Genomic DNA, 26,818 nt, shown 5'->3' with positions numbered 1-26,818 from the left:
CTAGTGTTTTTGCAGTATTTTGACACGCAAATGTATGACGTCACCATTTCAACCATCAATGAATGCATGGAACTAAAACAAAGCTTAATATAAAGGAAAAGCTGGAGAGGTGACGGAATTACCTACGATGTCGGAATATACCGCATTTACCCTATGTTCGAGTCTGCTGCTTTGCTTTTTCTTTCTGACAGAGAACAGGCTGGTGGGCGCATTTGTCGCCACAAGTCTTAACCCCAACTATAAAAAAAATGAGTTGAAATTTTCTAAGCATATTGAAGCTCAAGTTAATAAAGCTACTCAACAACTTAGACTGATCAGACGTCAGAAGCTCAGATGCTCAGGCTCTTACAGTCTTTCTTCTTACAAGTGAGTTACAACTTACAACAAAACGAGTATGGAGGTCGGAGTACATAGATGAAGAAGCAATGAAGCTGTTGTTAGTTGCTGTTGTGTGTCCAAACGTAGAGTTTGAAAATGCTGTTTGATCTCCAAAACTAGAAAAGGACAAACATTTTGTGAAGAGTTCTCAATTTTATCATGTTCATTGTTCAAAGACATGCAATACCTAAGCCTTCAGGGATAATTTTGGGATTGAAAGGCAAGCCTTATAAAGAAAAATTAAACCCGTCTGGTAAAGATTATGAAGCTTCCATGTTCCAAGCCTCTGTTTTTGGCATCTGTGTGGTGTGGTCACTGTGGTGTGGATCTCAGTGTCAATGTGGAATTCTAAAGGGATATTAAATTAACCAGTACACAAAGCATATTGGAAAGCAGGACCTGAAAGCTTGGAAAGGCCAGGAACTTTCCACTTTCAGTCCATTACATTATATACATTATACATATCCTATTACTTTCCAGCTGTGATTGTTTAATGGAATTGTAAGGTTATCTGCTTTCTAGCTGTGATTGGTTGATGGGGATACTTTCAAGCTGTGATTGGTTGATGGGGATGCTTTCAAGCTGTGATTGGTTGATGGGGATGCTTTCAAGCTGTGATTGGTTGATGGGGATGCTTTCAAGCTGTGATTGGTTGTGCCCATAAGCCCCGCCCCCAAATATAGTATATGTACTACAGTACTGGTTAACTAAATACTTAACTTAAACTTGATCTTTACAAACAAAAAACCTGGAAATTTTTCAAAGAGTACATTAAATAAAATAAAAATAGAAAATATCTATCAAAAAAGAGACATTCAAACAATTTTATAGCAAATCTGAGGTACTATACAATTGAAACAGTTTGTCCAATTTTGATCTTCCTTTTCATTTATAGTCACTCACCTGGCAGAGCACTGTATCTAGGGAAAGCATTCCACCTTGAGTGGAAAGCTTTTTTATAAGTGAACCTCCATTTCTAGAATTCCACCCTGCTCAGTGAAGACATAAGAAAGCTGAACTGAAAGACGGAAATCCTTGTGGGTCACCGTCAACCTTATAAAGTTCAATCATATTATATATATATATATATATTGGTGTAGTTAGGCAGAAGATTTTCTCTTATGCAAGTTTGATTGAAGACCAGAGCATGCTTTTTATTAACAATCTTCTTGTTCGTTTTTTCAATGAGTCGAACTAAATTTCTTGCTGGCGTCGGGAGATCGAAAAGCCGTGAACCGTGAAGTTTCTGAAGTATACCATAAAAGGGGGTTACTTTGACTCATGGGGGTAACTTTGACCACTTACACTTTTAGTTTTTTTAACAAAAACTCCCAAAACTCAAAAACTATTTGACATAGAAAAATTTTGTCAATGGGCATTTAAGGCCTAATACTAATAGCTAATACTGAGGCTAGGTAACACAATAGAATGATTTAAAAAGTTTGCTTATCTAATAGGTTAAAAAAATGAAAAATGTGACCCATGTGAAAGAGCTATTATTTAAAGCCTGTCATAGAACCCCCTCCAATTTTTTTTATTTCTTGGTAAAATAACTCCAGGTTTTGGTGCATTGTAGTATAACTCTTCTAGTTACATATGCAAATGACAAATTTGGGGGAAGTGTCATAGTTTGCAAATTAGGGGCACCACCGTCCAATGGGGGAACTCTGACCACCTAATGGCAGCCCTGACGGGGTAATATTGACCGGCTTGGAAATTAAGTTAAAATTGCCATAGGTACCTATATAACATATTTTATGTTTGATACATGTATGACGGGATGCTTATTTTGTGGTAAATTTTTTTTGTATAACTGTACGTTCTATTATTCCTGTGCTAGATTAGTTACCATCAACCAGGGCTACATGGGACGATTTCGAACGTTTTTCATTCATAACTTCTTATCATGAAACATTTCATAAACAAGTTTAGCCAGTCTGTTTAGGCTCATTTCAAAGATCTTTGCAAGGGCTATCACATGGCTTCTCCAAAAAATTACATATGCTAATTGTAAGGTGCCAGAAAAAAAAGAGTGTTCCGAGTAGCACGGTGCAATTACAGATCAATTTTAAATTACCTTGGTAATTTGAGTTTTGTGAACGCCGAACTTAAATTAGAGGAGCGGCTCGCAGCCTCCGTCAGACAACCTCCTACGCTGACAGTCTAGATAACACTGCCTGCGGCAGTGCAGCTGTCAGCTGCGCAATGAAGATTGCGCTCACAGCAGTGTTCGTATAAGCGGTATATCAATGCAAAATAGTCTTAGAGCACCAACAGTCTTAACTTACTCACGGAACGCAAAATGACTCTAATCTTCAAGATCATTTATAAATTAATAAAAGCAACATTCTTCCTTAAACAGACACTGGTATGCACAGAAAAACTTTCGCTAATAATAATTATGACCCCAGTTACACTTATTTCTTCGTAAAATTGACCGCTTTTTGCTTTTAATTTGTAAATGTTTTGTTGACAGGTACAATGGCGAGCTGTATTGCACTTCACGATTGTTTATACAAGTTTTAAACTGAAATACTCAGTAAAATTAAAAAATACTTGAAGAAAAGCCATTGTCTATTATTAAAATTCATAAGAAATTATTTAAACATTACCTATGGCACGTTTCAAATTATAAAAATAGAAAAAGCCACTCTAATGACACTTCAATGGTAGAAGATTATTGACACCACTTAAAGCAAGTAAGAGGATGCAACTCGACAATCGAGTTCTCTTAAAAAGAAATTGAAAGCGATTTTTCATGTGAGAATTACATTGTTCCATTACATTTTTAAATAATCTCCTTAGATTTTTTATATAATGATAGTAATTAATTAATGACTACTTCTCAATACTTATTTAGATATCAATAAATAGCTTTGTTTTTAATTGGCTTCTCATCTGTAAGGGGCTAAAAATTAACTTTCAACGAGCTGAATGAAAGCAAACGATAAAAAAATTATGACAACGCACGAAAAATGATAACATCAATACATAATTTAGTTGTTAATTATCTCCTTGTTGTAATTTGACAAACTCATGCATGCGCAGATGGTAAAAAGTAGCATTAATTTGCTAAATAATATCGAAGGGAACTACTTCGAAGTTCGAATAATATCGAAAAAACTACCCTTCATTTTATTAGGTCAAGATTGGTTTCGATTTTAAAAAAGTATATGTGGAACATTTTCAGTGGAAATTCGTCTCAGAACTGTTGATTCGGTCTACTAAAATTTACCAGAATTTTCTCAACATCGCTTTTCGAAGTTCTTCAAACGAACCTTAAGTCAAGGATATAATTGTTGTGATAAAATTATTAAACCAGTTATTCACCACCTCACCCCCCCTTCTTCTTTTTCTTCATTCATTTTATACTTTTTTCCTTTATAATACACACATCTCCCAACAATGTCTCTCATTCGCTTTAGATTACAAAGTTATCTAAAGCAAAATTTATCTTTTATTTACACTCCACCAAAAAAAGTCAATGACCAGCAACGCCTCAAGGAAACTTGGCCTCTTCTTCCTCACTTGACGCAATACGGGGGGAGGGGTGAAACACACTAACCGAACCTGTACCTGACTCGACCTAACCCCAGTGTGGTGGGCATAGGCAATCACTTTCNTTTCTTGGCAATAATTATTGACCGATTTCTGCTTTCAGTGCACCATTCTGAAAAAAATTAAATTAGGATCAGTTTGTTAATGAAAAACCTAGAAACCTAGCAGGAAGCAAAAAACCTAGATCTACCTAGGTTTTTTTTGCTTTGGAGCGCCACAGTGTGCCTGCTGGAGTGCTGGGGGTGGCACTGGGGCTAAATGCCCAAGGATTTCCTAAAAAAACACTATGCCGAGTAGCTCCGTCAAACGGGGCTACTCGGGACACCTCAAATAAAACTTCATTTTAAAACATTTGAAGCAATCACAGTGTACTCTTCCATTACTAACAGTACTCTGAAGTCCTCCTCTTTCATTGTAGATGATGTAGAGGTAGAGTAAATGACATTTCTGTGATTTTTACTTGTTTTTCCTTTATTGATATGATATTACCATATAGGTACATTAATTACTGTATTATTGATGCAATATTACCGTATTATTGATGCGATATTACTGTATCCATGAACATGCCATTGAGCATTTACAACAACCTTGTCCACTGCAAGCTTCATATCAGCAGCCTTATAGCATTTTTTCTGTATCTATAAGCTTACAGGATGGTTTGTAATTTCACACCATTTTAATTGGGTTAAGTGAATTTACCATAAAAAAAATTGTGAAAAACATACCTGAAACAGAAAGGGATGTTTTAGTGACAACCATCATATGTTTTGGAGAAATAAATCATAGTTTAGGTCAATTTCTTTTCATTCTATGATGCCTGGTGCACAATTCTACATATGACATTCTATGCACAATTTTGTGATGACCGATGATGCACTAATTTTTCGATAAGTGAAATTTTCTTTGCTGAGCGAGGTTAAATTTAATCAATATTCTTTGATTTTAATTGATTTTTTGTAACTGGAGCCTTTGCTAACTGAGATTCTACTGTAAATGCGTTTTTTGGGGGTGTCCCAATTAGCCCCGCCATACGGAAATGGCCGCCATTTTTTTTATTGAGGTATGTAAATTTCTCAATTCCTCTGCAAATAAAGTTTTCATGCTGACACTTGTCTGCCACTTTTTTCTAAGCGAAATTTTTTAATATGGCAAATATTTTTTTTACTACAGACCTTAGCAGAAGTAACTTTTCAAAATATCGTTTTTCATCATTTTTTTCAGGAATTTTTCAAAGCTAGTATATGTAGTATTTTTGAACTTCCTTTATACTACCTACATAGATAGGTAAAATGTTTATGTTTAGGCCACTATATTTAGTTTTACAATATTTCAATTAGTTTTGCTACTAAAACAGTTTTACACCGTGTCGGACTGTCCTGAGTTACCCCGCCCGTCCCAAGGTTGACGGTATTCAATTAAGTCTTTGCCGCAGAATGATGCACTCTTTAACACTGACTGACACTTCATTTATAACATCAATTCATTAAATTAAACCCAAAAACCAAAGTCCGTTCTAGTGCACAACGGACAAAGCAATAGATGTCCATAGACAATATGAGCTTGAGCATTACTATTTGGTAGCCTATACCTACTGAAATTTAAAACAAATATTTTAAAGTTAATTTTTGGCATTCTAATGCGATGAGTGTTTTAACTTAATCAAGAAATGTTTAATTTTGATTTGGCTTGGTGTTTTATACTGTGGCATGGGCAGATGATTTATAGGTCAATTTAAATTCAGTCGCATTAAATTTATTTAGATTTGTTTCGTTGTAAGATTCTGTCCCTAAGGGATGTAGTGGCTTTAACAGTTGACTTTCTAAAGAGTACAGCCAGCAGTAAAAATATCAAAACAATTATCCAAGTCATGAACTATGAGGATGTATCTTATACACATTTGGTTAAATAAGGGCTCTCAATAATTCATGTTTTGTATAATATTAGTAAAACAATGATCTAGGAAATTATGCCAAGCTCATTGCATAAAAGTTTGATATATAATTTATTCATTATTGAACTAAAGAAAAATATGCAAGAAAAATATCTAACAACATACCAGGGGGTCTCCTTTAAAAATGAGACTGGGGAACCACAACAACAACAACAACAACATGCCAAAAAATAATGATAAAATAATGCATAAAACCAAACCAATAGTATACACTACGTATGCATTGTTATACATATGTGACAAAAGAATGTCAATAAAAAATACTGGTTTTGAATGTCAATACATTCAAAACCAGTTTGATTGTCTATACTTGTAAACAAACATGATTGCTAGCTCTCCCCATGCAGTCACATGTGAGGGTTGTATTTGAACTGTAAGTGCATTGCTAATTTTTCAATTTGATCTTGAACCTTGCCTTAAAGTGGAGTGTGAAGCAATACCATTTAAATTTTAAAGTGAAGTGAGTGACTGTGTGTTTTCTCAGTTGGTCAAGTTGATAAAACTGGTAGGTAAGGATGGTGGTCCTGTATTCATTACTTGTTATTCATGGCTGTACTGCAACTTAAAAGTACCGTAATGTATTTCAGTTGTTAAAATAAATTTTTCTACATGGAAGTCTATATTTTGGCTTTATGGTATTTGACAATGTCTGATGTTGGATGGTCCACCACCACCATCAGACATTGTCACCTGCACCTGCTCAGCTGTCAGGCTGCAAGCTATCAGCTGAGCCAGCCATGATGCTGAGTGCGCTCCAATTCGGGCGCAGAGGCGCTACAAAATTCCATAAGTGGATGGGAATTAAGAATGCATCTAGAATGGCACCATGACTATGCGAGCTCCAACAAAACGTTTTGATTCAACTCATTATGCAGAATACCCTATTTTGGCGGGAGCATGGTACTAAGTTTCATGGAAGTATGACATGTTATGATGTTTGTGAACCCTGATTTCATCAATCAAACAAAAATACATGACATTAGAGCCACAAGATTTCATAACTACTAAAATTATATAATATTAGAGCCACAATATTTCAGAAAAAGAAACTTTTCCCAACTAGATTCCATGAATATTAATAAATATAGCATTTCTTAGCCTAGGTGCCTCAATTATGAAATACATACAATTTTTTTCTCCATCAAGATCATCTAGAATACCTGCAAATTTAGCTTGATATTAAGGGGACCTTATCAGTCAAAATCAACGGGTTTGGCTTTTCCGGTTTTTAGTCTCGTCTTAAAGCTGACATTCTGAGCTATCCAACGGTACCAAAACCATATCTGCATGTTGATTTATGCATTCAGGACAGATTCCGCAAGGGAGGGGGTTGGGGGAGTTCTTTCACATGTAACATAGGGAATAATTCCCGTAGTGCACTATAAATAGCTAGTCTACAGACACACAGATCCAGTAACCTTGCTGCAGTCGTACGGGGCGGGTCTCGCGCCGTCGCTCGCACCATCCTTAACAGAACTTGAGCTCCTGTAACGTCAAGTCTTGCATCCTTGCCATCTTGAATGCCGATTTCAAGGCGCCCGGGACTTTGTTGCGCTGTCCTGAACATTCACACTTTTTGTCATGGAAAACTTTATAACTCCTAGAGCCTTGAAGCTACAGCGATGAGAGATACACCATTTGAATCGCAATTAAAATATCTAGAGATTGTCAGGCCACTTTTTTAGATTTCATTATAGTTTTGAAAATATTTTGAAAAAGGGGGATAAATATGGGAAAATTTCAAAAAATTCAATATTTTTCAGAAAAATTGTCATGAAAAGAGAACCAAGAAAAGAATTGAAAAAGTGGCCCAAGAATCACTAGATAATCACTTTATGCATCGAATGATACGTGTCTCAATGTTGTAGCATGTGATTTGCAACAGTTGAAACTTTTTTTGAGTGCCCCCCTTTTTGGCCGTTTTCTATGAATTTCATGTTTTCTTTCAATTTTTTCGAAAATTTCACATAAACAAAATAGTCTTAGAATTCTGTTTTACATATGTGGACCAAGTTTGGAGACGATCCTTCCATAAATATAGAAAATAGATTTTGACCGATAAGGTCCCCTTAAAAATACATCGTCAATCAGAAACATGGAGCCAGTAATTATTCAGTGCCAATTTATTAGTAATTAGGACCCAAAAGTTGTAGTATAAAAAATGTATGTTCTTGTATTTGGTAAATGTGATTAGGTTTTGTTACTTAGTAGCAAATTAACTGTTTCACCCCCTTGCACTCCTTTTTATTCACCTCCCACTACAGTGTTTTTCAGTTGAAAATTATTTACTTGATAATTTTTGGCAAATAGGTTATTTAGAGATAAATTATTTGTATAACTCCAAGCATGACTCGACATTCTCGCAACTGCACTGCCAGTTCTGTTTACTCATACCATGAGAAGAAAAGAGATGCTGATGCCTCAGGGTATGGGTCATTAGCTGCTAGGTATGGCAAGGATGGCATCAAGGACTTTGACTGCTGTTGTCTATGTCTCCACCCCTGCAAAGATCCTCTTGTATCCTCTGAGGGCTACTTATTTGATAGAGAAGCTGTTCTTGAGTACATCATCAGCAAGAAGAATGAAATTAGAAAAAAGCTAAAAGAGTATGAGAAGCAGTGCAAGAAGGACCAGGTAATAATATTGTGTCTTCACCATTGGATATTGTGGAAATGCACATTAATAACTCCTATGCATTTCACAGATGTGGCTTGAAGAATATATGATTTAAAAGTTATGTGTTAAATATTTATCTGAAAATTATTTGTAAAATTTTCTAGTATTATTAAAATTGCATTGAGCTCCTATGGCTTGCACTCCTTTGTTATTGCCTCAAAGCAAAAGTGGATGGCAATTAATTCCTATTTAGGTCCACTACATAAAGACTAATTTATATTGATTGCATATGTTTGTCTGCATTCTATAGCCACTTGCTGTTTTTGCAAACTGCTTTTTGATAGTACTGTAGGACACTTAGTAGTCTCCTCCTATTGCAAACCCCTAATTCATGAAGTGCAAATTGCAATTTTGTATATTACCTCATGTTTTCTAAATTATGAATCATTTTCTGTAAAATCCCATTTGGGATAAGATCTGGTATAGCTATGACCCAGACTACTTCGTGCATACTAACTTCACTCTCGGCTCAGGTCATCATTGCTTTAGCAACAGATTTTCTCTTTATAACTTGAACCACTGATGGGGTGACTTGGACCATTTTGACATTTAAGAAAAGAAAAACCTGTACTCAAAAAGTTCTTGCCTTACAAAAATTGTGTTGAGGGCTCTTGAAGTACCATGAGAAAATGTACATATGCAATAATGATAAATATTTTATATTTACTATGTGAATATTTGTATCACAAAAAGGTAATAGCTAAAAATGGTCCAAGTCACCCTGTTATATGGTTTTGTTCAAGTATCTTTAATTAATATGTGAAGTTTCAAGAAGTCAAAGGTTGAATGCCCTGAGTTGTTTTTTGTGCTGTAAAATTTGTCTGGTTTCTTTCTGTGGTAATTGCATTTATGAGGACTCTTATGATAAATTCATAAATATAACCCTACAAAACATTTAATGAAATAGGGGTTTATAGAAGAGTGGAGACTATATTGACATTCAATTGCTATAAAACCAATCTATGAAAACCCTCATGTGCACCAAACATATTTCCTGAGGGGAGCTTCCCTTTGAAACATTTTCAGTATTGACAAACACACCAATGTTATGTTGTAGACAATATCCCTAGTAGAGCTTGCTACCTAAACTAATCTATGAACATGTGTAGGCTGAACTGCACGAGTTGGGTGCTGCAGAGGAGCGTAGCAGACTTCAGAAGTTTCTGCAGAGCCAGGACCATCCTGCCAGCAGCAGCAGTGCCATCTCATCAGCAGCTGGCAGCAGCAGTGGCAGTGCTACCAAAGATGCAGGTAAGAATGTCAGTTAACATGTGTGCACATACTTGTGTTTCAGCAGCAATCAATGAATGATTCTACAATCAATGCTACGGTATACTTATTTGTTTATTATTTCATTGCATCAAAAGCCTCACTACGTGCCAGCCATTAAGACACTCCTCTATTGTTAAGTCACAAATGCAAGTAAGCATTTTGATATGGTCTTAAGTTAGATCAATTAATCATTTAATTACTTATTATTTGTTTGTCAATGGTTGTCAAGCATCAGCCCTGAGGTGTATCAGAGATTCCACAGGCACATCACTTGCTGCAGGTTTAAAGTAGCGGAGAACTGAGCAACTTGTAGGGTTTTCATTTGCCCACCTGTTTTAAGTAAAATTGTTTTTATTATCTGCTTAATTAATGATTCTTTATATTTTATTATTATGATTCTTTATCCTTCTATTAGTTGCTTAAAATTATTACCTAAATGTCATGCGAGTTATATTTTATTGTTGTAGCATCTGTTATATGTTATATTGTTCATTTGGCAGACTGCCCATCCATCAGTAACATGAAGGGAGATCTGGCCAAAAAACTGCCCAGCTACTGGATTCCTTCCCTCACCCCCGACAACAAACAGACACGGATACCTAAACCTGTTAGTCTTAAAACTCTTTTTTCCAATTTTCAGATTTGATTACTTTGGAAATTTTTACTTCAAATTTAAATGTATGTATCCATTCATATATAAATATGAAAATGCAGTAATGAGAAACTGTTACCAGTAGAAAAGTTATGAAATTAGATGTAACATATATTTCTTCAATTACACGACCTGTCCTAAACTTGATTGTTTTTTTTATTCCCTTGTCTCTGATTCTCCAATAAAAATATTCAATTTTATGATCTTCATGTAATTGTATTCATTTCCAACAATTTTTCACTCTATTTCATTACATTTATTCATACGGTAGTAGCATCTTGGATCATAATTTTGATACAAGACAATCTTGCACCATTCTATAGAATATTGAATGTTGAAATTTTGTGTGCAGGTTGACAAGGTTTTATGCCCAATGAGCAACAAGCCTCTGAAGATGAAAGATCTGGTGCCTGTTAAATTCACCCGCATCGACCCTAACGCCTCGTTCTCTTCACTGGAGGGCCACAAGGTATCTCATCTTGCTGCTAATTGTTTCGAAATGTGTTAATCAAACAAGAATACCCATCATTAAATTGATGAATCTTGGTCTCCTTGTCAGAATGAAATCATTCTTTGTTTAGCAACTTTTTATTTTTCACAATAAAATGATGTATGTCAAACCAAAGATGACATGACGTCCTAATTCTTGGCCTCATTGACCTTTCTCATTCGCTATTCTATTAACTCCTAATTTGGACTGAGGTTTGCAATTCCTTCTGAGTAAATTATTTTTCTTCAGAACGTGAGCATGTCCTTATAAGGTCTCAAAAACGGAATAATAATCAAGGAATTGCAATCATGGCAACATTTGAGGAAGAACATTTTTATTGCTACATGTTAGGTTAGGTAGCAAGGTGGGCAAGTTTGAGCTGTACTACTGATGTAGCACCTACTACGCTGTACTACTGATGTAGCACCTACTACGCTGTACTACTGATGTAGCACCTACTACGCTGTACTACTACTGATGTAAAGTGTGCCATGACATTGAAGCAACTCCACCCCTGCAGGAGCGTTACAAGTGTCCCGTGACGGGTGACGTGCTGCGTAACGCTGTGCCGTGCGCCGTGCTGCGCCCCACGGGTGACGTCGTCACCATGGAGGCCGTGGCCGTCATCAGACGGGACATGAAGCACCCGTTGACGGGCCACACCCTGACGGAGCGAGACATCATCCCTCTGCAGCGGGTCTGTCGTCTCGTGGTTGTCTGCATGTCTCCTGGACATGTTTGTTGTCTGCATGTCTCCAGTACATGTTTGTTGTCTGCATGTCTCCAGTACATGTTTGTTGTCTGCATGTTTCCAGTACATGTTTGTTGTCTGCATGTCTCCTGAACATGTTTGTTGTCTGCATGTCTCCTGGACATGTTTGTTGTCTGCATGTCTCCTGGACATGTTTGTTGTCTGCATGTCTCCAGTACATGTTTGTTGTCTGCATGTCTCTGGTACATGTTTGTTGTCTGCATGTCTCCAGTACATGTTTGTTGTCTGCATGTCTCTGGTACATGTTTGTTGTTTGCNCTTGTTTATTGTCTGCCTGTCTTCTTGACTTGTTTATTGTCTGCCTGTCTTCTTGACTTGTTTATTGTCTGCCTGTCTCTTGACTTGTTTATTGTCTGCCTGCATTCTAAACTTGTTTATTGTCTGCCTGTCTTCTTGACTTGTTTATTGTCTGCCTGTCTTCTTGACTTGTTTATTGTCTGCCTGTCTCTTGACTTGTTTATTGTCTGCCTGTCTTCTTGACTTGTTTTTGAAGCTTCCAGTATATTTTATTTCTTCGCATCACTTTATGTTGTTCTTTATTTTTGCTTCTTTCTTTCACATGCTCTTGTATTTATTTATTTGTATATTCACGCGTCCTTTTTGGTTCTTTTCGAGTGTTCATTTTACATCATTTATATTTTCGTAAGATACAATACCGTACATACGCACGGAGATTTCACTCAAGAGGAAATCTCTGCTCTTTAACCTGTACATTGTCAAACGTCTTGAACTTTACATTGTTGCAGCACGACTTGCGATACGTAAAGTAAATTGTATTGCATTGCATTTCATAAATGCCATATTACTTTACTTGGCTGTGATAAAGTGAATATTTCAAGATGCTTAGAGTATTATAATAAATGGACATCCTCTGAACATACTCATGGGTTACACACAGGGCGGCACGGGCTTCGCTGCCGCCAACGAGACGCTGGCGGGCAAGAAAGCGCGACCTGTGATGCAGGCTTAACCTGGACCCTGGACCTGTGATGCAGGCTTAACCTGGACCCTGGACCTGTGATGCAGGCTTAACCTGGACCCTGGACCTGTGATGCAGGCTTAACCTGGACTCTGGTTCAACCCGAACACTAAGGAGAAGTGTCCTGAAATTCGATCGTCCCAAACCATAATGCAATTTCCCAAAAATTACGAGGTTCCACAAAGTAATTCTATTAAGTTCATCAAGTAAATCTAGGTTAAGAGATCAGCGTTTCATTCTCAAGTTGTCTACCTATCTTTTGCGCCATTTTGAGGAGAGCTACAATTAATTTTAATCGATTTGAAGCAGTGTTTAATTTTACGTTCAATTCTAATTATGCAGAGGCGATCATAAAGAGATCTTGCCATGTAAAGACGAAATGTTCATGTCCAAGGAGCAGTCAAACAATTCCATCCGACAACATATTTATTAACGTTAACCCAATGAACCTGTAAACAATTTCTAAATTTTGATTCCATATACACTGTTTAATAGATTTCTTAGTTCATATTTGGTCAGCATTATTGAGATTGCGAGTTTCATATTTTTGGTATATGTTCAAACACTAATTGAGATTCAAGCATCAAATACACGGGGGTGTTAGTTGTACAAATAGAGGTATGTAAGTAATGACGTCGATGCGGAGTTTATGCCAAATGATATTTATACACACAAGACAAGCTCAAGTGGACAGACCTGTCAACATAGCTATCAACATGCCAATAGATTTGTCAAACTGCCGCGCGGTTAGTTACGAGTTGGTGTTTGATTTTGAAGTTAGATATACGCTATTTTTATGAAGGAACACTACACATATCTCGGTGGCAATTAGTAACCATAATACTAAATTGCGTACAGAATAATAGAAAGTTAGTCTGACAATAAAAAGCGTTGTATTTATGCTCCAAGAAAGTTGTGACGTGAACTCGTGAACTCACCCAAATTAAAACCATTTTCTAGTAATGCAGAACTTTCATCATTTAATGAAATCAATTAAAATTTTAGTGAGACTTCGAACGTACTCGAGTTCAAGGATTAGCATAAAAATGTCGCTGATGCAATAGTCCCAAAACTGCGGGCAATTCTTATCAAGTATAGCAATGAAAGCAGTATATAGTGAAGCGTAAATAACAACATTTAAGACGAGAGCGACATACTTATTATTTTCATCATCTTAAATTTGTTCACAAGGTAGAAAAGTTTTGGAACGACTGCACTGTTGAAACAAAGAGCCTTCAGCAGAGTAGAGCTACCGTCTTGCTGGCGAGAAAACATTGCACTTGGCTTTAATTTATTCAGGTTTTTAAAGTTTAACACCGACCAAGCCTTGTGTGTCAGATTTGTTCTTCATACGGTGAAGGCACTACGTATTTACCACATAAAAGAGGTATATATTGGCATGCGTAACTGATGACACCAACATGCCTTAAAATAACGCGCGCCCAAGGATGCGTGCAGTATGTTGACGTCGCACGATGGGAAACAAGAAGCGATATAGACCATAAATTCACTGACCTTCAATCATGAGCGATTTTTTAATATGAGCACATCTTACGAATTTAAAGAGCGTTGTTAGTCAAATACACACGAAACTGGCTTAATATAAGAACAGATCGGATGATGCAAGGAGTTATGGACGAATCTATACGCGCGTTAGTTAGTGCATAAAGTGTGACGCACTTTAAATACTCCCAAAATGAATGGAATTAATAAAGGATGGAAATGCAATAAAACATCGTGCAATAAGATTGCGCGAGCAAACTTGAGACTTCATAAAATGTACAAATGAATGTATGGAACGTACGCATGACAGTACGAAGGCACATCTACACGAAAAATACTATAAGAGAGTCACAAACGCAAGTGAAAGCTTCCTCTAATTCACTCGTCAAAAAGAGAACATGCACGTCCCGATCACCCTTCCAAATAATCCAGCATCCAAGTTTTCAATCCTCATATTGACCAATTTATAACGTTAACTCGGGTTCTGTTTAAATGGCCGAGTTGCGAGTATAGTTTCTATCAGAATATTTTTGGCTATCATTCGCTGCGAAGCTTGAGTTAGTGAAGCAAGGGTCATTAAACCATTTATGATAAAAGGACGAAAATAATAATAATCAAGTTAAGAAGAAGTTAGTAAATAATTAAATGAGTGCGAGTACAATAAATGCTTAATGAATAAAGAGTGAAACATGCGATGCCAAGTGATCGCTAAACTGAGACATCGAACGAGGCGGCGTTGTAACGCGAACCACGTGTTTTAAATGGACAATTTCGAAATGAAATAAAAGAGCAGAATACCATAGACGACATCAATCCTTGACAGAAACGAGACAAAGAATATACTGCAAGCTCAAGCTGTTTTTATTACAATTTTGAAAAATTCGGCACGAGTTAAATAGCAAAAATGACATTCGTAACACAATAAAATAAGATTTCTAAAACCGCACCTGGTGCGTTCAATCGACACACAATATAATCTCAACTGTGTAATCAGATCTATTTCAAGGTACTTAAGGATTCAAATAGAATTTAGAAGAAACAAAAACAAACCTATTCAATAACATAATCACAATAGCTGTGAATGACAACTTCCATTTGTCCGCCGAAACAAATATTTGCGAGTGCGCTACATGAAATAGGTTTCTCCGTTACATCAAATAAAAATTGGCTTCGTCGTATGATGGCTTCTAATTCGAGGGGCAACCTCACAAATTTAACTCAAACTTGTACTTCCGTTCTACTCCATGCACTATTAAGCGCGAAACTTTTGATATCCGCTGGTGAAGATGGAGTTGCGCGTTTGAAGATGGTGTTACGCGCTCAAAGATGGAGTTACGCGCTCAATGATGGAGTTACGCGCTCAATGATGGAGTTACGCGCTCAAAGATGGAGTTACGCGCTCAAAGATGGAGTTATGCGCTCAAAGATGGAGTTACGCGCTCAAAGATGAAAGTACGCGCTTAAAGATGGAGTCAAGCGCTTAGAGATGAAGTTACGCGCGTGATGCAAAGGTTGCTCAGTTGCGCGCGTGCTGCCCCAGGTAAGCCTTGCAGTTGGGGCAGTTGTGCTCGGTGTTCATGCAGTCATCCATGCAGAAGGGGATGAGGCAGCATCCCAGAGGACATCTGAAAGCAGTAACAGTTCAAACATTAGAAGTGGGCTCACCACAGCTACTACAGCGACGTGTGTGCGGACGCTACCTGCACAGTAAACAAGTTTAGGATGTTCTCAGGTATAAAAAATATTAACGTGACGCTAATGACATGGTCTGAAAAGAATCATAAATATCAACAGTTCAATAGGCATCAATAGAATAATTAATATCAACAGCAACGATGATATCAATTATTACTCGTATGAAGAATCTTTATCGGATTTGACCAGGAAAGCGTGAAGAGAAATCAGCTTAGCTTACCAGCCCACCTCAACAGGACACTTCGCTCACTGATTTTCATCTCGAGTTAAACGTTAAACAGGCGGTATATTGCGAATATAAAATGTTGTAAACTTGATATATCACCGTCCAGAAATAACTGAACATAGGAAATTTACAGTGAACATTTTTAGGAATTTAAATTATATATTAACATCACCAAATTGAATCAGACGACACGCAAGCACAAATCGCAAGCATCAAGGACTCCTCAGATCCAATGGACCAATAGTACTTCTGTCTAGCACATGCACGCGTCAAAAAGTTCAATTAAATAACGATGGCTTCTAACAATAATGTGTAATTACAAATAAACACATTGAAAGACAACTGTATTAAATTCTAACCTGTAACATGGATATGCAATAAAAAAAGCTTTATTAATGAATGTGAATAATGTTAATGTCACTCGATTGCTTGAACCGCAAAATCAACAGGAATTTACCGGCAAAGTATATGCCGCAGAAAAACCACCGCAACGCTTTCTATGAAAAAAATGGCAAATTTTTGTGGCGTATTCTTTGCTTTTAAAATTTAAACGTGATATGAATAATCTGTTAGCATTTGTAAGAGAATTATTGAGAGAAGGCATATGAAGTCCCTAGGTTCATCGGCAGGCAGATCCAGGCACAAAAAAGAGGTTTCAATACCACGGCAACCACCAAGCCAGTGGTCACGTCAGACGTGCAGCAAAGCAAGACGAAGTATTTACAATAGCTAATTAGAGGGAAGCAAGGCACAGTACGCTCATGAATAATAAAGTTTCATCGACCCGCGTGAATGGGTACAAGCTGTTCGAAAAAACGGTAGAAAAACGTGCAAGTCTATACTAATTTTTTAGCGCTATTAACCCGTAATCTGAACAAAACGGTTATATACCGTGATTTGTTAGATTTCAGCGGTAGATGGCGCCACGGTTACAAGTCAAGTTAATATCTAGACCCCTTCTTGAGTGGAAGAGATCGCTGAAGAGCTAAACCTAGCCAATTTATTTTTGCTGCTTTATATTAGTTTTTGTTGTTGGCTGTAATTTTTGTACAAATGTAATTTTTGTACAAATGATAAGGCATCGTGTGTTGTTCGGTTGAGTTGCCTATACTTATGTTGCGTCTTGTTCTTTGAGCGTGAATACTTTGAGTCTGAGTTGCGTCGTCCGACTACTGACATCGGTCAATTGCTGAACTCTGAAGACTGAAGCCAGAGACGCATAGCACCGAGGTCGAGGAAAAACAACCTGTTATTTATACAATTTTTAATACTTTTAGGATCTTGTTCTTCTATTTATGTGGTATCTAAATAATTTGTATTGAGGACCTTGTCGAGTGAAGTGCAGTATTGAGGGGTGCGACCCGGGGGGGGGGCTAACTTTTTGGACTAACTAACTAAAAGGACTAACTTTTTGTGAATAAATAAAGTTTTTTAAAATATGTTTACCCTGCACGGATGGACATCGTCTTAGGTATACGTCGTAAGATGAAGTTAGTTATTATATTGGTATAAATTTCAATGTGCAATACCATGAATAAATATTTAACCCAAACCCAACTTCTCCCGCTGTTTTATATGCTATTCGCTTAAGCCTGATTATATAGTACGAACCTGTTAAGGAAAAGCCTATATATATAAACACAAAAACAAGCGCAGAGTTTTTTCCCGAAAAACTCTTCAGCGTCCAATTTAACGGGAAGTAACCGGTTACTGTAACGCCAGTGGCAACGTTTTTTACGCTGGTTTTTAAAACTGTGCAGTAGGTTCATGAATTATCAACAATATATAACCAGTAAATGAGGAAAGATGTTGACTGCTATAATGAATCAAGTAGACTGGGCCCACACATAGCCTGCATTACTAGATGATCACCCGATGCTTTCACAACGGGTGGATAGCTAGAGGTCAGCATAGCCCAAGTCCACAGTGCGATTCATATACCTTCCCGAGCGTAACGCAGCCGGGCATCTTCACGGCTTTTGATACAAAGCGCCCACCACCACCACAACAGCGCCGTTCAGTCACAGGCCAAGAGCTACTCGTAACCTAACCTAACCTAACCTGCGCCTGTTGCGGTAGGGCCTGTTTGCGCTCCGGCCAGTTGTGCTCCGGCGCTGTGGACCAGTGCCTGTGTTGTGCAAAGCGGATTTACTGTTAGCCGGAATTGCACAAGGCTCATTGATCTGAGGCTATGTGTAGATATTGCATGCTGATGTTTGGCGTTGGGCCCAGGGCCTGTTTACGAGTCAATTTTGTTACCCACGGCTGCGCTCCCTAACGCGTAACCACGGCAACCATGTACAGGACAGCACGCGCGCTGCTCGCTCAATCTCATTAGAGAACGCTTAGCAATTCAAGCTTGTATTGCACGACCCTTATACGTCCGTAATTAGGCGAACGCACTCACTCTCATGGAAATAAGTGAGTCAAAGGGTGCGAGTTTTGGACAAGTCGTTGTGACTTGCGCGAGTCAATGACTTGTCGAAAAACAAACGCATAATTTTGAAATACTTTCTCGTTATTGGGTCATCCTGTCCTAGCCGTTACTCTATTTTTTGGGATTCACCGTTATGTGGACGAGTCGCCGTGACACGCTGAAGGGTCATGCTGGTTATGAAATATGTAGGCGCACTCATTGCTCCTAGTGCACCAACATGTTTCATCGGAACATGGCAGTCCCGCGCAACATGCTCATTGCCCTTGGATTTAGTCTCCATAAACACTGTAGCCTATAATTAATGATTCTATATTCCATTTACTCAAGCAGGGATGGATGTAAATAGTCATAACTGTAAGGGAAAGCGCTCGTTCTTCTGCTGTAGCGAGGATTTCACTAAAAAAAAGGAGACGATGTACTTTGTCCATGGTTGGGTCTGCCTGACACAATTTGACCCGGAAAACGGGCGTTTCAGTTATGTGTGCAGAATGTCACTTTTCGGACAATTTAACCAAGTAATTTCTCCGAGTATTCGGTTGATATTCAATCCAGCGAGTGAGCTGCAGCCATGAAGGTTCCGTCAATATCATTCATTATAAGCACATTATTGAACATCACCGAACAAATAACGTAAATCCATAGAAAACCCGATCGCAGCATGCACGGCACGCTATTTATACACTGCACTGCATTTTTACTTAAAATCTACACTGCTCAAACTTGATTCATAAAGATATCGAACCGCGACACTGCTCAAAGTTAATAATTAATAAAAACATGAAACCACAGTCAGCGATGCAACTAAATGATTAATAATGCAGAAGCGCCACTCGACAGAGTCATTATTATGTAGAAACAGGATCAATATTATATACAAATTAGATCAACATTTTTCAGATACAAACAATAGATTTTGTACACTAGTGAGAGAATAGAGGATTTCATTCGAGAAAAATTCGCTAAATTCAACACAATAAGACCTGCTGAATATCGTTGCTACATATGTAACACAGCACACAAATGTGACGTCTTCATAATAAGACTTAATGCAAGCTCTGTGTGTATTAGGTTATTGTGTGATATATTTCTAGTGTATTCGCTGCAGTACTCTGTAGTGTAGTGAAGAGAATGGCAAGAATTATAATGTGTCGAGACCAAACCCTCGAGTCCGGTAGAAGAGACCGTGTGATGTCAGTGAAGTAATAGACGAGATTCATATCAAATTTAAAACTTAGAAGCAGAGACAAAACTATGCCGGGAGAGGGAACTACCGTATGGACTAAGATTGCGAGGTTTATGTTAAGTTTAAAACTTAGAAGCGGAGACAAAACATGGCCGGGAGAGGAAGCTGTTGCTATAATTCGAGGGAGAGATGAAGGCAAGTTTGAAGAGAAAGATGGAAAGCAGAAGGTTGTTAGCGCCAAACTTGTATGCTCACAAACACCCAGGCACAAGATCTTACTCGAGAGTTCGGTGTGAGAGTTCGGTGGTGGCGGACCTGGGGCTCTCATGGCGGGGGCGACGGCCGAAATGCAACCATGGTTAGAAGAGGGCGAGTGTCAATGTTTCTTGTGGTGGAGGCGCCGATACAACTCAATCATATTCAAATTACAAACGGCGGCAAATATGGTTTCAAAAACTGTCCTTCTAAATGAGCAAGGAGAAAAATGCTGACAAATGGGAGAGACTGAGTATACTGAGGAAGAATGGGCAAAACTGAGATGTTTACTGAAGATGAATGGAGAAGAATGAGAAGTATACGTACTGAAGGAGAATGGGCAGGGCATAAAAGTATACTGAAGAAGAACACCATAAGTTCGAGAGATGGTAACGCTCTTCAAAGTGTGCCCAAATGACATGCAAAACGAACAAATGAACTCGTCGAAAATACATAGCTTACAAATCGAAAGCGTTTCACAGAATAAGCACACAAGCATTGAAGGGGACTACAATATTAACAGAAAAATGCAAGGTTTTATTGGACAAAACTTTGACCTTGAATTCCCTGAGTGTCGTCACCTACAACGAAGTTCTCAGCAACCATCCCTGCTCTTGTGGTCTTCCTAAACTCTGCGTTCAGTAATCAACATGTTTAAAGCGAGGAGGTGTAGGGACGAGTACATGAAACGTGCTCTGAAGCACGTCATTAGCAGTTCATTTGAGGCTCCAATAACAAAGAAGGCCCAGCGCCCCAGCAACTCTACCAGACAAACTAGCTCGGACCTAACGACCCAAGCTCGTCGGAGGCAGGACATTGGATTGTGACTGCTGTCTGACCGAGACCTTACTCGATCCTTCCAAGTCTAAGTAAAAATCCTGATATTTTGGCTATGATTCGAGCCATTGATGCTTCTAGTTACTGTTTATACAACGGGACCTTGCTTCGAATACAAGAGTTTAAGAACAAGAGCTGCTAGACAAGAGCTGCAGGACAAGAGCTGCAGGACAAGAGCTGCAGGACAAGAGCTGCAGGACAAGAGCTGCAGGGCAAGAGCTGCAGACAAGAGCTGCAGGACAAGAGCTGCAGGACAAGAGCTGCAGGGCAAGAGCTGTAGGACAAGAGTGGCAGGACGAGGTTTTCAAGGCTCGACGAATTTGCCGAGCGAAGTGTGGCAGTTGGGGCACTTGTGCTTGACGGTCATACAGCTGGGGATGCAGCAGGGGATGAGGCAGCAACCTATGGGGCACCTGGGGCATAGCAACCACAACCATTCAACGCTGCTCCCTTGCAGTTGATAATGAATATTTGTAGGCACTCCAGCACAACCAACCATTGCCATAGCCACTTTCATGCAGCTATACTTTCAGGAACTATTCAAACTAATTTGTGGCGTCAATACAGAGTAGTGAGAAAACTTGAGATGGTATTATAGTGTAATGACGATAGATCAACTTATTCTTATAGGTGTTATTACGTAACAATATTTATGGCCTAACGCCAGCAATCGTCATGATTAACCTCAGTCATAGTATACACTGGTCATGCTAGGGCCAAGGCATGAAAATAATCTGGGGCCGTTATGTCAAACCTTGCTCAGGTACACGTATCGGCCCAAGTATGCGTAGCAGCCAATTTCTAGCATGTGATTGGTGGGAATAGATTAAAAGGCCGTCAGTGATTGGCTGACGGAGTTACGATCACTTAACTATTTATGAAAGTATGTTGATAACTTACCCGAGGAGGCAAATGAGGAGGCTGGCGAGCCAGGCGGTGCGGGAGGGCGCAGTTTTGGTAGCAGTGTTGATCTCAGCCTGGCAGTGCGGGCAGATCATGTGCGTCGACTGACGACCCAGCGGCACAATCGTCGTCACGATCGTCGGGCGAGCTGTGGACACGGGGAGGGTTTAGCTGCACAGCCTCGTGATGGAAGTGAGTCAAATACTTGTGAGAATTACGGCTTTATAGCGAGATAAATGCACCAGAAGAGGTTTAAATGAGGAGCTCAGGCACCCGAGGCCGAAGCAAGGACAAGTTAGATGTTAATGGATGAGCACGCACTCATTTTAGATGCCTTCTAGATTACAGATCGTAAATTCACTTGCCGCCATAAACTCGATAAGAATTATCAGCCGAGGAGGATAAAATACATCGTATCCCGCAATCGCCGCATTACCAAGTTACTGGCGTCAAGGAATACCTACAGAGACTCAGGTTTATTGGCAGCAATACGGGCGCCATAACTCGACATAAGATATGAACGTGAGATAATAAAGCGATGTTCTCACGGGGGAAGAAGCGGGCTTTGATGCTGGAAGGCTTCGTCCTAGGGTAATACGACATCGCGGACGAAGGCATCATAGGGGCGATGAAGGATCCGCGCTTGAGCTCGTGTCGGAGGGACGGAGCTCGGGGGTAGCGGGCCACGTCTTCGTCGTGCAATTGCCGTGTACGCCCCTCGTCAAGGTGGTCTGACGTGTCGTGTAGAGATAATCGAGCGACGTGGCAGCAGCATGGTCCGTGTATAGAGCTGGCGATGACGAAGAGAGAATCTCCCGCAGATTCATCACTGCTTTTTCTTCTCTCTTTGTGACAGTGAGTCGAGGGCCCAAGAGAGGCATTACCTTTTGTACTGTAAAAACAGACGCACGCGCAACAAATGGCTTCATCCTTTGATAGTGAAGTTCCAGCGTCTTTTTCGTTCAGAAGCTCACTAGTCGTTCCAGGTAATAACCCAGAATTAGGAGCTGGTTCATCTACACCTTTGTTAGATCTTGCATATGAGGGCACAGAACGCGAGGTTGCAAGACACTTGTTGCGACAGTACGAACAACTTTCCTTCCTGCAACACCGGCATGGAGCGGACAACCTGGCGGCGACGTTGGTGCTGGCGTCCGACCAGAGCTGGGGCCTGGAGCTCCGAGGGGGGGCGGCGTGCCACGTCCAGAGAGGAAGCGTTCCCTCGTCGCCGTGGTGGACGTGGGCAGCATCCAATGTCGGCACGATCAGACATGACAAGCCTTCTTCGTCTTCAACGTCCTCGACGTTCGTCTGCTCACGTCGCGATGTTGTGGCGTGATGGGTGATGTTAGACGAGAATGTTTGGGTGGAGACATCGGGAGATTCTGCACCGCAGCCCAGGACGCTTGTAGAGTAATCCTGTCCATGGTATATTCTGTGCAGCAGGTCAACTTGTCCAGTTTGGTCTTGTTTGAGGACAGGGTAAGATGTGGTGGTCTCGTCTCGTGTTGCTTTAAAACAAGACAATAAATGCATACTATACGCGATACTTGGAGCAATATGCAAGGTTATCCTGTCATTTTTATTCCGGCTTGTAGGCGGAATATACTAAACTGAATCACTCTTACTATAGATGTTGATCACACAATTTATACTGGAAAGCTTTGTACTCATAGAAGCATACACTGGCAATTCAATCATGCGTCTCATATTACGCACCAAGCAGCTTTTGAATAATGTCTACTTGACTTCCCGCCACTTTCCAGACTAAACGAGTTTCTAGCCGCGAGAATCGACCAAGAAATTGACATTTTTAATTTGACTAGACCGTAAAATACCCTTCACGCCAGTATAATTTTCAAAAATTTTCATACGATAATGAAACGTCCATGGAGCTGAAAATTACAGCATAAACTACGTGTACGAAGCCAACACCATTGTGGGAAATCGTTAAATGCACGGCAGCAGGCGGCCGACCGCAGTGCGCGGACGCTAGGCCACGACTGAACGGTACGCGCGTGCCAGACTCCTGACCAGGTTTGCGGCGAAAGAAGGCCAAAAGCGTCGAATTTGGCCGCAAAAAGGCCCATCTAGCAACCCAGCTCACGAAGTAAGGAACAAACGCAAACTAATACCAGCCAACAAACACGCGAGTGCAGGTGTCTGCGCCAGCCAACAAACACGCGAGTGCAGGTGTCTGCGCCAGCCAACAAACACGCGAGTGCAGGTGTCTGCGCCAGCCAACAAACACGCGAGTGCAGGTGTCTGCGCCAGCCAACAAACACGCGAGTGCAGGTGTCTGCGCCAGCCAACAAACACGCGAGTGCAGGTGTCTGCGCCAGCCAACAAACACGCGAGTGCAGGTGTCTGCGCCAGCCAACAAACACGCGAGTGCAGGTGTCTGCGCCAGCCAACAAACACGCGAGTGCAGGTGTCTGCGCCAGCCAACAAACACGCGAGTGCAGGTGTCTGCGCCAGCCAACAAACACGCGAGTGCAGGTGTCTGCGCCAGCCAACAAACACGCGAGTGCAGGTGTCTGCGCCAGCCAACAAACACGCGAGTGCAGGTGTCTGCGCCAGCCAACAAACACGCGAGTGCAGGTGTCTGCGCCAGCCAACAAACACGCGAGTGCAGGTGTCTGCGCCAGCCAACAAACACGCGAGTGCAGGTGTCTGCGCCAGCCAACAAACACGCGAGTGCAGGTGTCTGCGCCAGCCAACAAACACGCGAGTGCAGGTGTCTGCGCCAGCCAACAAACACGCGAGTGCAGGTGTCTGCGCCAGCCAACAAACACGCGAGTGCAGGTGTCTGCGCCAGCCAACAAACACGCGAGTGCAGGTGTCTGCGCCAGCCAACAAACACGCGAGTGCAGGTGTCTGCGCCAGCCAACAAACACGCGAGTGCAGGTGTCTGCGCCAGCCAACAAACACGCGAGTGCAGGTGTCTGCGCCAGCCAACAAACACGCGAGTGCAGGTGTCTGCGCCAGCCAACAAACACGCGAGTGCAGGTGTCTGCGCCAGCNAGCCAATACCACCTACCCTCAGCCGATACCACCTACCCTCAGCCAATACCACCTACCCTCAGCCAATACCACCTACCCTCAGATGATACCACCTACCCTCAGCCAATACCACCTACCCTCAGACGATACCACCTACCCTCAGTCAGCTAACAGTTCAAAAGTAATTTGAAGAAATCTTCCAAATTATACGGTGTGCGTCAACACTATCCTACGATCAGGGGTCGGCAAAGAGCACTGTCCCGTACACGTAGCACAGTCCCGTACAACTGTAAGCCGAACTATAATCCTAAAGTGCATTCTATAATCGTTTACACTGTTCCTCTATATCATCGAAATACGTTAAAATCGAACCGACCCTCCGGTCATACCTAATTACGATTCAACATCGCATCATCAACTATCAAATACCCCTCTTACAGTACATTTAGCTAATGGAATATTCATTACGTACAAAAAATAAATAAATGGAATATTCATTACGTACAATAAATAAATATTCCTGCAACTGGAACTGGATAAAAATAAGTTCAAGGTCCCTGGTTCAGACCAAAGAGCTCAGCGATGTCAAGGGCATCAACAGCGCACTAATCCATATAATGAAACAAAGACTGCATATAAAGAAAAATTAGGTTCAGTTTAAAGGCTGTTTAGCGTAGTAATTTACGAGATGAAAGGTAATTTGGACGCGGACAGGTTAAGGCAACAAAGGATGTACCGTAGCGAGCACTCCATCAGGGCCAGCAACTGCGCTTGACTAACACAAAGAAGCCAGCGCTCGATGTTGGGGGTAATTTAGGGGACATGTTTATTGTTAGGTATATTGTTTAGGGGACATTATTGTTATGTTGTTTAGGGGACATTATTGTTATGTTGTTTAGGGGATATGTTTATTGTTATATTGTTTAGGGGACATGTTTATTGTTATGTTGTTTAGGGGACATTATTGTTATGTTGTTTAGGGGACATGTTTATTGTTATATTGTTTAGGGGACATGTTTACTGTTATGTTGTTTAGGGGACATGTTTATTGTTATGTTGTTTAGGGGACATGTTTATTGTTATGTTGTTTAGGGGNTGACAAGCCTGCCAGCCAGTGTGATGACACCTGACAAGCCTGCCAGCCAGTGTGATGACACCTGACAAGCATGCCAGCCAGTGTGATGACACCTGACAAGCCTGCCAGCCAGTGTGATGCCAGCAAGTCTGACGACTCCATAATAAATATTTATAAAAATAAAAAGCCATAGCATTTCCTATATAATTAACTATCACTTTCTATGGCAGTTCTACATCTCAATTTGATAGTAAAGAAAAATTTTTGAAACAAAACTAACAAACCAGGAAAAACTATTCGAAATGCAGTATTAATAAACAAAAATAAAGATGGCACTATGGCTGTCAGTTGCCATCCAGGAACTTAATAAGAAAAGTTTTGGCCTATTTGATTCCCAATACAAGTTTTGACCCATTAATTATATTCCCAATACAAGTTTTGACCCATTAATTATATTCCCAATACAAGTTTAAAATATAACATTGGTCCATACTAGCATGGCATGACTGGCATCATGCAGCCTCATGCACTCACCTTGATCTTTGAGGAAAGGCTGCTGGGTGTCAGGGTGTCCGTACACCCCAGGGGGAGCTGGCTGGGGGTAGTAAGGAGCTTGGGGAGGAACACCTCCCATGGCTTGGGCATAGCTGGGGGGTGCTGAGGGAGGGGGAGCAGCGCTGAACCCAATGGGGGCTTGGTTGCTTTTGGACATGATGCTTGGCTCTGTACATGGAGAATTGCTTTATTATACATCTTTTATATCTGGCAAATTCTCCATAAACTCAGATCTTAGTTTAACAATAACAAAATTTGCCTGCCAAAATTATGCTGATAAGAGAACTTGATGTTCATATTAAAACAAAGATGAACATAAAATCATTTTCATACATAAATGAATTCAAGTTTGATCTTGGGAAGAGATTTCCACAGAAGGCAACATTTGATGACATGTTCATCAGGCTTAGAAGTC

The 26,818-nt window shown here is 40.1% G+C and overlaps 2 protein-coding genes across 3 annotated transcripts; one reads left to right on the top strand and one right to left on the bottom strand.

Annotated features, from left to right (window-relative positions):
- The first annotated feature begins 7,868 nt into the window (after positions 1 to 7,868).
- Positions 7,869 to 12,954, top strand: LOC108665327 (nitric oxide synthase-interacting protein homolog). The gene is made up of 6 exons (XM_018152073.2): positions 7,869 to 8,524; positions 9,676 to 9,817; positions 10,339 to 10,445; positions 10,843 to 10,959; positions 11,501 to 11,677; positions 12,651 to 12,954. The coding sequence occupies exons 1-6, from the start codon at positions 8,237 to 8,239 to the stop codon at positions 12,720 to 12,722; spliced, it is 903 nt and encodes a 300-aa protein (XP_018007562.1). The 5' UTR covers positions 7,869 to 8,236; the 3' UTR covers positions 12,723 to 12,954.
- Positions 12,955 to 13,144: 190 nt separating this feature from the next.
- Positions 13,145 to 26,571, bottom strand: LOC108665325 (lipopolysaccharide-induced tumor necrosis factor-alpha factor homolog; the record flags this gene model as incomplete). Of its 2 annotated transcripts, XR_001930430.2 has the most annotated exon segments (4): positions 15,795 to 15,859; positions 20,055 to 21,280; positions 21,768 to 21,918; positions 26,383 to 26,571. XR_001930430.2 is itself a non-coding variant. In XM_018152070.2 (3 exon segments), coding segments are annotated over 3 exon segments (438 nt in total). In that variant the 3' UTR covers positions 13,145 to 15,750.
- Positions 26,572 to 26,818: the final 247 nt, after the last annotated feature.

The sequence above is a fragment of the Hyalella azteca genome, unplaced genomic scaffold, assembly GCF_000764305.2.
Source record: "Hyalella azteca isolate HAZT.00-mixed unplaced genomic scaffold, Hazt_2.0.2 contig13197, whole genome shotgun sequence".
Classification (NCBI taxonomy): domain Eukaryota; kingdom Metazoa; phylum Arthropoda; class Malacostraca; order Amphipoda; family Hyalellidae; genus Hyalella; species Hyalella azteca.
The sequence above is the reverse complement of the archived record's forward strand: the minus strand, read 5'-3'. Positions and strand labels throughout refer to the sequence as shown.

Bases quoted from the DNA above. Each gene is read 5' to 3' on its own strand.
- LOC108665327 (XM_018152073.2), top strand. From the start codon at position 8,237: ATGACTCGACATTCTCGCAACTGCACTGCCAGTTCTGTTTACTCATAC. The intron at 9,818-10,338 runs GTAAGAATGTCA...TTCATTTGGCAG, and splicing joins CAGTGCTACCAAAGATGCAG to ACTGCCCATCCATCAGTAAC. The intron at 11,678-12,650 runs GTCTGTCGTCTC...GGTTACACACAG, and splicing joins ACATCATCCCTCTGCAGCGG to GGCGGCACGGGCTTCGCTGC.